General features: G+C 41.4%; 1 protein-coding gene across 1 annotated transcript in view; it reads right to left on the reverse strand.

The window, feature by feature from the left end:
• Nucleotides 1-1,385: 1,385 nt before the first annotated feature.
• Nucleotides 1,386-13,474, reverse strand: part of LOC130299212 (oocyte zinc finger protein XlCOF7.1-like) — a 73,659-nt gene continuing 61,570 nt past the window's right edge. The window contains exon 9 of the mRNA XM_056551410.1: nucleotides 1,386-7,903. Within this exon, the coding sequence (XP_056407385.1) occupies nucleotides 6,168-7,903 (1,736 nt within the window). The 3' untranslated portion in view covers nucleotides 1,386-6,167. The remainder of the gene's footprint in view (nucleotides 7,904-13,474) is intronic.

Consider the following 13,474-nt stretch of genomic DNA (forward strand, 5'->3'; position numbering starts at 1 on the left):
GTAGAGCTGTATATGTGTAATGTGCATGTAGCTGAGCTGTATGTGTACACAGTAGAGCTGTATATGTGTAATGTGCATGTAGCTGAGCTGTATGTGTACACAGTAGAGCTGTATATGTGTAATGTACATGTAGCTGAGCTGTATGTGTACACAGTAGTGCTGTATATGTGTAATGTGCATGTAGCTGAGCTGTATGTGTACACAGTAGAGCTGTATATGTGTAATGTGCATGTACCTGAGCTGTATGTGTACACAGTAGAGCTGTATATGTGTAATGTACATGTAGCTGAGCTGTATGTGTACACAGTAGAGCTGTATATGTGTAATGTACATGTAGCTGAGCTGTATGTGTACACAGTAGAGGTGTATATGTGTAATGTACATGTAGCTGAGCTGTATGTGTACACAGTAGTGCTGTATATGTGTAATGTGCATGTAGCTGAGCTGTATGTGTACACAGTAGAGCTGTATATGTGTAATGTGCATGTAGCTGAGCTGTATGTGTACACAGTAGAGCTGTATATGTGTAATGTACATGTAGCTGAGCTGTATATGTATAATGTACATGTAGCTGAGCTGTATGTGTACACAGTAGAGCTGTATATGTGTAATGTACATGTAGCTGAGCTGTATATGTATAATGTACATGTAGCTGAGCTGTATGTGTACACAGTAGAGCTGTATATGTGTAATGTACATGTAGCTGAGCTGTATGTGTACACAGTAGAGCTGTATATGTGTAATGTACATGTAGCTGAGCTGTATATGTATAATGTACATGTAGCTGAGCTGTATGTGTACACAGTAGAGCTGTATATGTGTAATGTACATGTAGCTGAGCTGTATGTGTACACAGTAGAGCTGTATATGTGTAATGTACATGTAGCTGAGCTGTATATGTATAATGTACATGTAGCTGAGCTGTATGTGTACACAGTAGAGCTGTATATGTGTAATGTGCATGTAGCTGAGCTGTATGTGTACACAGTAGAGCTGTATATGTGTAATGTACATGTAGCTGAGCTGTATCTGTACACTGTAATTCTGCATAAGCATTGATGTTATTTTGTTCCAGGAATGTATCTAACCCTGATTTAAAGCTATTAATTGTTCCTGCTGTGACCAGTTCCTGAGGTAGACTGTTCCATAAATTCACAGTTCTTATGGTAAAGAAGGCGTGTCACCCCTTTAGACTAAACCTTTTCTTCTCCAGACGGAGGGAGTGCCCCCTCGTCCTTTGGGAGGGGGGGGGGGGGGCGGGGTTTTTTAACCTGGAACAGTTTTTCTCCATATTTTTTGTATGGGCCATTTATATACTTATATACGTTTATCATATCCCCCCTTAAACGTCTCTTCTCAAGACTAAACAATTGTAACTCCTTTACACAACAGATTAGCATTACAATACTTGTAAAACATGCCTTTAGATATAGTGGACACTTGCGCCCCGTATCTATTAACGCCTCCTACTGGATACCCTCTACAACGACTTTTACATAGGGGCAGGGGGCAACGTATAATGAGAGTCCTGACTTACATTGTACTGGGTTGGGACCCGATATCTGCTTTCCTGAGGGCCGGTCCGCGACCTCAGGGGAAATCCGTTTAAACCCCAACATTGTACTTTCCAATGTCCAGGTTTGTTGCAATAGGTGCAAAAGGCCCTTTGAGTCCCTGGGGGCCTATGGGCGGATTACTGCGGGAGTTAGCTTGACGAGGGGCAGGAGCAGATACAGGTCTCTTAGGTAGGGGCGGCTCACTGTTGGCCTGAGCGGCCTGACTGGCAAGTACCTTCACATCCTGAGTCAATTGTTCAATGTCCTGTTTGACACTCTTAAATTCTGAGGCTGTGGAGGCTGGTAGGGTATTGGATGCTGAGGCGGTGGCATGAGGCCAGCTGCCGTACCAAGGGGTCCTGGCATAGGGGCATAACTCTCTTCCGACTCAGTCCCGGACTCTATAACCTGAATAGCCAGTCTCTTAAAAGCAGAGAAGGACAAATTGGGGTTTTGTACCGCTAACATCCTCAACTGAACTTTGTCCCATTTATTATGAACCCCATCAATAATCCTGTCCATCAATACTTTGGTACCCTGATCGGGGGTACTACCGTCTAGCTTTTGAACAGTCTCTAGGGCATTTTGTAAGGCTACTGCGTAAGCTCTCAAAGTCTCACCTGGTTTCTGTCGCCTCTCGTACAACCGGAGGCGTACCTCCGTCGGCGAGTGTGACTCAAATACCTGATATAACCCCTTGAAGATCTGTTCTACCGTCGCCTTCTCGGAGGCAGGCTAGGTGCGGACTTCCTCAAGTGCTGGTCCTTGTAGTTGTCCTGTGAGCAACGGGATCTGTTGATTAGGGGGGAGAGAGTAAAAGACAAACAAGCTCTGAATATTCTCCTTGAAATCCCTCAGGGTGAAGGGGTCTCCGTTGTAGGTAGGGAGGACAGGGTTCCCCAGAAATACTGGTGCTGTTGCTGGGGTACCCACCTGATTGACATGGACTGCAAGTGGGACCGGAAGGACCCCTACCGCTGGTGTAGTAGATGTTCCCGCTGCTGGTGATGGAGGGGCACTTTCACCGAGCCACTCTAAAGCTAGGTGCTAACATGTTGTCGATCTCATTGAGTGTACTGTCCACTTTAAGAAGATTTGAGTACGCTGTCGCTTTAAGAAGAGAGTGCGCTATTGCTTTAAGAGGATTTGAGTGCACCGTCACTTGAGTGCGCTGTCTCTTTAAGATGCTTGGCAATAGACTGCAGCGGGTTAACTTTTGATTAGCAAGAACCCTCCAGGTAGTGTGCCCCCTACTATGCAGCAAGTGCCCGTGGACTTACTTGGGCACTGAGGGGTTAACATTGACCGCTACCGGAGACTTGTTGCGGAGGATTCCACTGAGCCGGACGCAGCCGCCGGAACCTTCAATATGGCTGAGCCCAGGGAACTTCCTGTTTGGTCCGGTTGGCAAAGTCTTCCCCCCCCCCCCTTGCAACACGGGGTGGATCTTTAGTTCCGGCTTGCACACTGAAGAGGCGTCACCACTGGGGACTGACTGGGCGGAGCTGTGACCGTTCCCATGAGTGGGAAACATCGGAGTGTTTAACCTCTTCCGGTACTGACTCCACACACTGGGCAATAACAATTAACAGTCTCTCCTTCACCTCTCCCACTACTTTATCCACGCCACAGAAAAAACACACTTTAGTAACACAGTCCCGTACAATCTCGTGGCGTACACTTTTTCTCAACTGCATGTGATTTTTCACTTGGGCACAGTTCAGACTGGCGGGACGGGGGGGGACTTGCAGTACTTTGCTTATGGCACACACCCTTAACTTGATAACGGTGACTTGACTTGGTGGTTAAGGCACACACCGTATCCTGTTTTTGACGCCAAGAATGTGGTGACCCACGGTGATGGTGGGACCACGGGGTGTAGGTGGATGGGGCAAGATGTTATTAACCCCAGGGGCAAGGTGTTATTAAACCCTACTGTTTGTGATGTCAGAGTGGTTTTTGGGTACCGGAACCACATGAACGGTATGGCTAGGCAGTGAAAGGAGAGTCCACAACCGAGTTATGGCTTAACGGAGGCTTTACTGAGGTCAGATAGGTGTTATTATCTTCACATCTAGGCCAGAATCCCAGAGAGGTGACCAGGAACACAGAAGGACCTCGCAGCTTGCTGGGACCAATTATACTTGTAATAGACTTTAGGCTTGACAGGACTGTAGATAGTGACAGCAGACATAGACTGGACTTACTGGAATGACTGTACATTTGAGGCCTTCCAGGTACTGGACACTAGCACTGAGATCTCTGGTGTTTTCTGGTCTCAGTAAAGTGATGGAAGAGAGAGAATTGTAATGACCGCCCCTTATATAGAGGGGGGCTGAGCCAAAGCCCACTGGTCAAGCTGCGGGTCATGTGTTAAACTGGTGCCCCCTGGGTAACATCATGTGATAACATATGACCTCTCACAGGTCCTTTAGACTAGCTATACATGAATACACTGACTACAATCCCATGACAATAAATGACACTATAGTAACAGCAGAGGAGACACTGCAGGAGAGCCCCCAGGTCACTGAGGGACTCAACCTGACAGGGCCTAAGTGTAGTGCGGGACCATGTCCTGTACTGGGATATCACATATTTATCAATATTATATTTATTATTTATTTGTATTTACCAGTATTATTGTTATAATTTAATTGTATTTACCAGTATTATGGTTATTATATTTACCAGTATTATGTTTATTATTTATTTGTATTTACCAGTATTATGTTTATTATTTACTTGTATTTACCAGTATTATGGTTATTATATTTACCAGTATTATGTTTATTATTTATTTGTATTTACCAGTATTATGTTTATTATTTACTTGTACTTACCAGTATTGTTATTATTTATTTGTATTTACCAGTATTATGTTATTATTAATTTGTAAATTGAGTAGCAAGGTATTGAGGATGGTTTATTGTTTTTGTGTGACCAGTTGAACTTTTTAATGAAATCACAAATTTTAAACATAAAATGTACGGCCAAACAAAAAAAAAATGTTTTTATTTGTGTGGGGAAATTGAAAAGAAAATCATAATATTGCAAATTTTGGAATGTTTCATTTTCATGACACGTTCTTTTTATTCTGTGGGTCAATACGATTAAAATGATTCTCATTTCTTTTATTATACTGCTTAAAAAAAAAAAAACTCTAAACTTTTTTTTTGTATGTTTATAATCGCCCCATTCCGACCCCTATATCTTTATCATTTTTCCATATACGGGGCTGTATGAGGCTCATTTTTTGCTCCGCAATCTGTATTTTATTTTTTGTACCACTTTTGCATATATTTGACTCCTTTTTATAAAATTTTTGGGAATGTGATGTAACAGAAAAGCAGCAATTTTTGACTTTTTAAAAAATGTTTACACCGTTCAGCATACAATATCATCGGAAATTTATGCACGCAGCGATACCAAATATGGGAATTCATTTTTATTAACTTTTTTGGGTAAAATGGGAAAAAGGGGCAATTGGAAGTTTTTCTTTTTTTACTTCTTTTTTAACATGTATATAGATCTTTAGATTGCTAATACTGTTCAGTATTATACATAGGCATAGCACTGATCAGCATTATTGGTGATCTACTTCTCTGGTCTGCTGGAAGGCAGACCAGAGAAGACCCCGGGAGAGCGGTGGAGGCAGGTGAGGAGACTTTTGTCCACCATTCTGGATGATTTTCTCCCAACAGTCATGCAGCCAGGACCTGCCGTGTATGAAGGGAGCATAGCTCCTGTGCAATGGACATAAATATACATCCTCGTGTATTAAGCCCTAGCGCATCAGAAGGTACATTTATGTCCGATGTCCTTTAAGGGTTAACATGTTGCCTCTGGGGGAGAAGGTGGGGGTGGGGGGCTTTTTAAACAAACAACACTCACCTACCCTGTTCCAGTCATAGTTTCCAGTCTGGTGACCTCCAATCCCCCACTGCTTGTCTCTTCTTCCCAATTCCAAGACAACGCATCGGAGCAGGGCCTGCCCACACAGCCGGTCCACAGTGGTGTCCTGTCTTGGCCAGCATTTTGCTGAGCAGGCAGGTCCGTGGCAGAGCAGGACATGGTCAAAGCTTTCACTGAGCCAGACACTTCTCACCTGCCTTTAACACCTCAGATGTCATGGTCAATACTGATCACGGCACCTGAGGCAATGTGGCTTTCTAATGGCAAACCCTGGGGATAAGATCAGCCAAGATGGCAAACGGAGGTCCCTTCACCTACCTCTGAAGGTGTCACTGCAGAATGTCCTAGAAGCCAGAAGATAGAAGTGATTTTGTGTCTCTAATCTGGTCATGTCCTGGAATTCTTCATCACTGGAATAAGTCCCTTCTCTCTGAGGTGTTTGGGTCTCCAGTAGCAGCTCCCCATGGATTATGCCTGTTGGGTCTTCTCCATGAGGAGCAGTGAATATCACAACCATATATCACACTCTTTTCCTACCATGTAAACTATAGTGATGACATCGCTGGATCGGTGACTACGTTCTAAAAGAAAACTTTTATTAACAATTGGGAACAAGTTTGGAGATGCAGTATATGATATATGTATAAATGTCAGATATCCTATGTACATGGTTAATATATAGATTTGTTATCTGCATCATTTATTGCTCGTAATTGTCTTCTCTCCTGTGTGAATTCTTAGATGTTTGATAAGATTTGATTTCTCAGTAAAACATTTCCCACATTCTGAACATGTAAATGGCTTCATGCCTGTGTGAGTTATTTGATGTTTAACAAGATGTGGTTTCTGAGTAAAATTCATTCCACATTCTGAACATGAAAATGGCCTTTCTCCTGTGTGAATTCTTAGATGTCTCATAAGTATTGATTTATCAGTAAAACATTTCCCACATTCTGCACATGGAAATGGTCTCTCTCCTGTGTGAACTCTCATATGTCTCATAAGTATTGATTTCTCAGTGAAACATTTCCCACATTCTGCACATGAAAATGGCTTCTCTCCTGTGTGATGTATTTGATGTTTATCAAGACCTGATTTGTGAGTAAAAATTCTTCCACATTCTAAACATGGAAATGGCTGCTTCTCTCTTGTGTGAATTACTTGATGTGCTACAAGATGTGATTCATATATAAAACATTTCTTACATTGTGAACAGGAAAATGGCTTTTCTCTTGTGTGATTTTTTTTATGTTTAACAAGATGCGATTTCTGGGCAAAACATTTCCCACATTCTGAACATGAAAATGGCTCTTCTGTGTGAGTTCTTTCATGTTCAACAAGAATTACATTTAGAGTAAAACATTTTCCACATTTTTCACATGAAAATGGCTTTTCCTTTGTGTGACTAATTTGATGTTTGATAAGAGATGATTGCTGAGTATAACATTTTCCACATTTTTCACATGAAAATTGCTTCTCTCTTGTGTGGTTTTTTTGATGTATAACAAGGTGTGATTTCTGAGAAAAACATTTCCCACATTCTGAACATGAAAATGGCTTCTCTCCTGTGTGAATTCTTTGATGTTTAACAAGAGATGATTTCAGAGTAAAATAGCTCCCACATTCTGCACAGGAAAATGGCTTCTCTCCTGTGTGAGTTCTTAGATGTGTAACAAGGGATGATTTCAAAGTAAAACATCTCCCACATTCAGGACATGAAAATGGCTTCTCCCCTGTGTGAATTTTTTGATGTTCAACAACAGATGATTTCTTAACAAAACATTTTCCACATTCTGAACATGAAAATGGCTTCTCTCCTGTGTGAGTTTTTTGATGTGTAACAAGAGATGATTTCTCAGAAAAACATTTTCCACATTCTGGACATGAAAATGGCTTCTCCCCTGTGTGAATTTTTTGATGTGTAACAAGAGATGATTTCTTAGTAAAACATTTTCCACATTCTGAACATGAAAATGGCTTCTCTCCTGTGTGAGTTCTTTGATGTGTAACAAGATATTGTTTCTGAGTAAAATGTTTTCCACATTCTGAACAAGAAAACTGCTTCGCCCCTGTGTGAAATCTTTGATGTTTGACAAGATCTGATTTGTGAGTAAAACATCTCCCACATTCTAAACACGAAAATGGCCTCTCCCCTGTGTGAGTTCTTTGATGATTCACAAGAGATGATTTCTCAGTAAAACATCTCCCACATTCTGAACATGAAAATGGCTTCTCTTCTGTGTGAGTACTTTGATGATTCACAAGAGATGATTTCTCAGTAAAACATTTTCCACATTCTGAACATGAAAATAGCTTCTCCTTATTTTGCCATGGGATAATGGAATGTTCTTCATATGTATCTTGTGTGATATCATCATCTGCTTTATAATCTGAAGATATAAGATTCTCCTCTGATTTCCTGGTGCAGTCATCTGCAGATAATAAAAAAGATTTTATTTTTAAGTAATACCCTTAACCACTTACCGACCCAGGTAACTTACATTTTTGCATTTTAATTTCTTTTTTCTCTCCTTTTAAGAAACATAATTCTTATGTTTCATCTACAGGGCCATATGAGAGTTTGCTTTTTGTGGGAACAATTGTACTTTGTAATGACAAAATTATAGATAGAGGTGCCAAATATAAAACTCATTTAAAAGATATACAATAAAATTCACAATAAATAAACAGGAAAAGGTGTATTCGCAATTAGTAGCATAAAAACCTATTTAACCTATCAAACCTGGCCTTTAGTATAGGTCTAATACATCAATCCATATATGCGAGAGGACGTCCCAGGGGAACCATAAGGATAAATGTGTATATAGCTGAACAACGTGATATATTGCACAAAAGTATACCCGCTATTTCATAGCCTACACTGATAAATAACCCTATAGGGGTATGTTCCAAATCTCGGAACCTAGGGAAGAAATGTATGTGTGTGTGTGTGTGTATGTGTATATATATATATATATATAATGTAAATGTATATATAAATAAATAGTATATATATATATATATATATATATATATATATATATATATAGAGGGCGGAGACACAAATGGAGTCATCCGCACCAGGGGACAGCGAACCATGACCAACAACAAGAACGTGACGTCCAAACAGAACCCACCAAGAAAAATAACGAAGAACTAGTGGTAAATATTTCATCCACTAAACTTACTGATGATCAATTGAATTTACCTGCTAAAGGACTTAATTTTTGCCCTGCACAAATGCCAGAATGGTTCCAGCTTGAGCTAGACCTACAACAATTGGTCAGAAAGCTCAAGCTGAAACTATGGTTCTCTACTAAATCTGAGAGTGATGTGTGTCATACAGTCGAGTCCCAAGATACCAATGCATTTCAGTTTTCAGGTTTGGGGATTAGATCTCCGAGTGATTTTACACCAAATGTAACCTCCTTTAATTGATACCTTTTATACCATGGTTAAAAAAGACATGGAGAAATTGAAGCGTGAGGTGACATCATTATCACACCCTAATATGACACACAACCAATTAGAGGCACTTAATGGATTGATCCATGACCACAACCTCATTGTCAAACCTGCGGACAAAGGAGGTGCGGTTGTGGTCATGGATCGATCTAAATACATTCAGGAAGCAAATAGACAACTGAATGATATCAATACTTATTCACCTCTCAGCTCAGACCCCAAATGGCGACTGGGTCGTGAGATTGAGCAGACAGTACGTACAGCATTTGAGAGAAAATTGATTGATAAATCTTTATTTGACTACCTGATTGTTAAACATCCCATCACTCCACAACTCTATTTATTGCCTAAAATTCATAAGACCTTATGCGACCCCAATTGTGTCTGGCCGGGAGTCTTTGACTAGTCATATTTCAATTTTTTTGGACAAGATACTGAGACCGTACGTTTATACAGCTAGATCTTATATCCGTGACACTGGGGACCTACTGACTAAAATAGACACACTGACTATTCCAGAAGGCACGATAGTAGCATCTTTTGACATTGTAAGCCTGTACACCTCTATCCCACATGGTGGGGGTGTACAGGCTGTTAAGTCCTTTATAGAAAATTACTTGAGTCCTGACAAATGCTCCTTGATCAATGAATTACTCGAAACTGTGCTGACTAAAAATTACTTTGCATTTAATGACGCATTTTACATCCAAACCAATGGCACAGCAATGGGCACGAACGTGGCGCCCACTTACGCCAATTTGTTCGTGGCCCATATGGAAGAAACAATGATCTATGTATCTCCCCACTTCAGCCATGTGCTGAAGTGGTGGAGATACATAGACGACATTCTACTTATCTGGACTGGTTCAGTTGACCAACTTCACGCATTTCATGACTTTCTGAATTCCTTGATGACCAGTATTCAATTTACACTGACCTTCTCCAATACTAGTGTACAATTCTTAGACACCACTATTAGTATAGGTGACCGGATACTCACAACTGATATTTACACCAAACCGACAGACGTTAATTCAATACTTCGGTATGATAGTCAACATTCACGCAGTATGCTACGGTCACTTCCGATGAGCCAGATGATGCGGGCAAAAAGAATCGTGAGTAATGAGGATAATGTTAGTCCTGCTCTAGATCGCATGTGCACCAACTTCACCAACAGAGGGTATCCCCGAACATTGGTAACCACATGTAAGGATAAGGTGTGAACTCTAGATAGATACAGTTTACTCCAGACTAACACAGTAAAAAAAACAAGGCAATAGGATTGCTTTTGTAACCACTTACTCTGAGGCATCCCCGAAAATTGCACACAGTGTTAGAAAACATTGGCACATCTTAAGCACTTGGCCTTCACACATCCCCGAATTAAGTAACCCCCCACTTATGTCTTACCGTAGGGCAGTGAACCTAAAGGATAGATTAGTGAAATCTGATGTGTCCTTTGAGAAATCTAAACAAAGATATCTGACAGTAGCCAACAAGGGCTCCTTTCCATGTTGCACCTGCGTGAATTGCCCCTTCATGATGAAGGGAAAAGAATTTATTCATCCAAACACTGGCAAAAGGTATACAAATCGATACTATCTTACTTGTAATTCGAACCACGTTATATATATCTTGCAATGCTCCTGCAATTTATTATACGTGGGTGAGACCACACTAGATGCAAAGACCAGACTAAATCAGCATCGTTATTCCATTCGCAAACAACGAACTGATTTACCTGTCCCTAGTCATTTTATGGAATATGGCCATTGTGAGAAGGATTTAAAATTTATGCTAATCGATCATGTACCAATACCCAAATGGGGTGGCAATGCTGAAATGTAAAGAATTACGATGGATCTATGAACTAAATACTTTGAGACCCTCTGGCCTTAATGTAGATTTTCATGTAACACATGAAATTTATAATGCATAACCATTTTGACTGTAGTCCTGCTTGCTAACCCTCTGTATATCTTGACAATATACTTATAGAATTTTCTCTATTTTTATATTTTTAGATTACTGGACACTGAAGATGGGATTCACTCACTCAAGAATTCTACACTTTATTCTGTATTTTTTATTTGGAACAGTACACGCCTTCACAATAGAATTTGTATCCCAAAGATGCATTACATCATGAAGCCATCAATATGTATGAAAGCCACCCGAATTACATCCAAGGAAAGAGGATGCACTTCTTCACATTGTGCCAACAGCACCCCCGAAACCCGGTGACATCAGGGCAACTGGTGCCCAGGACAGTAGGAGGTATAGGTTTGCCAGACTGAGACGGCAATCCGCCTATTGCCTGGCTACACCTTGCGCTCGATTGCACACTGAAGATTGCTGTGCTCTCTTTAACGATGTGGATGGGTGTGCCCACAACAAAGATGGCAGACGATGTGTATGTTTATGTAGGTCGCATGCACTACATCGCTCTACCCGCAAGGTCATGTGATTCCCTGACAGAGCCGCAGCTTCCGGCTCCAGCATAACGGCGTGTGCTGTCTCCCCTGGCAATGGCGTCCTCGTGGCGCTTCTTGTGTACATTCCTGGTGAGTGGACTCATCTCTCCGCCCAGTTAATTATGAATTTAATCTTCACCTGGGCACTACTATTATGTAATTAATATTTTACACTGTATACTGCTAACGCTGATACGTTTGGGAACAAGATTAGCTCTTGTGATTGTATATCCCTTGTATATATACGTCTTTAACACTTCACTATTGTTATATTTATTGTTATTTATGTACTTTTATACACTTTTGTACACTAATTAATGTATTGGATCTTAATGATTGTATACCCTATATATACCTTACACTGAGAGTCATTTGTTGCTTGAAAATGGCTGGGTGAGCCAGCTGAAACGTTGCCTAACACGTTTTTTTTTTTAAATAAATCAGCTTTCTTTTTTTTCACTTGGTGTGCCACTGTTTATTTTTGCTTTATATATATATATATATATATATATATATATATATATATATATACACACAGATACACATTCCAGCATAAATAGAATTCTTACAACAGATGTGTTCCAAGACTTTAAAGGGGTAGTCCAGTGGTGAAAAACTTATCCCCTATCCTAAGAATAGGGGATAAGTTTGAGATCGCGGGGGGTCCAACCGCTGGGGCCCCCGCGATCTCTCTGTACGGGGCCCCGGCTCTCCGCCGAGATAGCGGGTGTCGACCCCCGCGGCCGACACGCCCCCTCAATACATCTCTATGGCAGAGCCGGAGATTGCCGAAGGCAGCGCTTCGGCTCTGCCATAGAGTTGTATTGAGGGGGCGTGTCGGCCGCCGCTTCGTGCCGAGGTCGACACGCCCCCTTCCCGCGGGCTGTCGGGGCTCCGTACAGGAGATCGCGGGGGGCCCCAGGGGTCGGACCCCCCGCGATCTGCAACTTATCCCCTATCCTTAAGATAGGGGATAAGTTGTAAACCACTGAGTCACCACTGTACTACTCCTTTAACACTTTTACTTCCAATACTTCTTAATACAAAGATTATTTTCATACAGGAATAGTGTACTTGAACACAGTGCAAAATCACCCAGTGCATACTCGCCGATACGCGGTCACAGCATTACAACAGACCTCTTCGGCTCCAGCCGGAGCTCCATGTGGAAATGTCTATTAGTGCTGTGAACCTTGCTTTCTTCTGAGACCAGCGTAAGAGGCTTACCAGCCGGTGAGCCTGATTGGCGACGTTTCAGGATCACTCCCTTTCTCAAGCCTGACGTGAATAACCCACCACCACATTAAATAGACCTCAGTCTCGTGAGAATTCATATCTAAAAGTTAAAATCATTATAAAATAAATATAGTGGTAGATGGTACATCCACAAAAATCACCTGTGGATCCTGAAACGTCACCAATCGGGCTCACCGGCTGGTAAGCCTCTTACGCTGGTCTCAGAAGAAAGCAAGGTTCACAGCGCTAATGGACAATTCCACATGGAGCTCCGGCTGGAGCCGAAGAGGTCTGTTGTAATGCTGTGACCGCGTATCGGCGAGTATGCACTGGGTGATTTTGCACTGTGTTCAAGTACACTATTCCTGTAGGAAAATAATCTTTGTATTAAGAAGTATTGGAAGTAAAAGTGTTAAAGTCTTGGAACACATCTGTTGTACGAGTGCTATTTATGCTGGACTGGATATATACTGAGTAGCGTGGAGACTCAGTTGCATTTCGTTACACCCAGTTGCTACAATACACCCGCACCCTTGTTTACATATAGACACACATAGCAGTCTCCATCAAATACAAGAGAGATCATATCCTTATCAGGTCAAATGGATGAAACCTGATGAATGACTATAATAGGGGAGTCATAACTATGAAGGACGCGACCCCCTACAAACAACAAATGCTAATATCAGGATAATTTCCTAGTGACAAAAGTACTACCGCAGGTTATGGCAGGTTTACTTACAGATGAAGTTTAAAGGGGTTCTCCACCATAAGGTGACTTAAGTATGTACTAGCCAGACATAAATGGACATGCTTAGGAAGGAT

This window comes from Hyla sarda, chromosome 1 (assembly GCF_029499605.1).
Source record: "Hyla sarda isolate aHylSar1 chromosome 1, aHylSar1.hap1, whole genome shotgun sequence".
Taxonomy (NCBI): Eukaryota; Metazoa; Chordata; class Amphibia; order Anura; family Hylidae; genus Hyla; species Hyla sarda.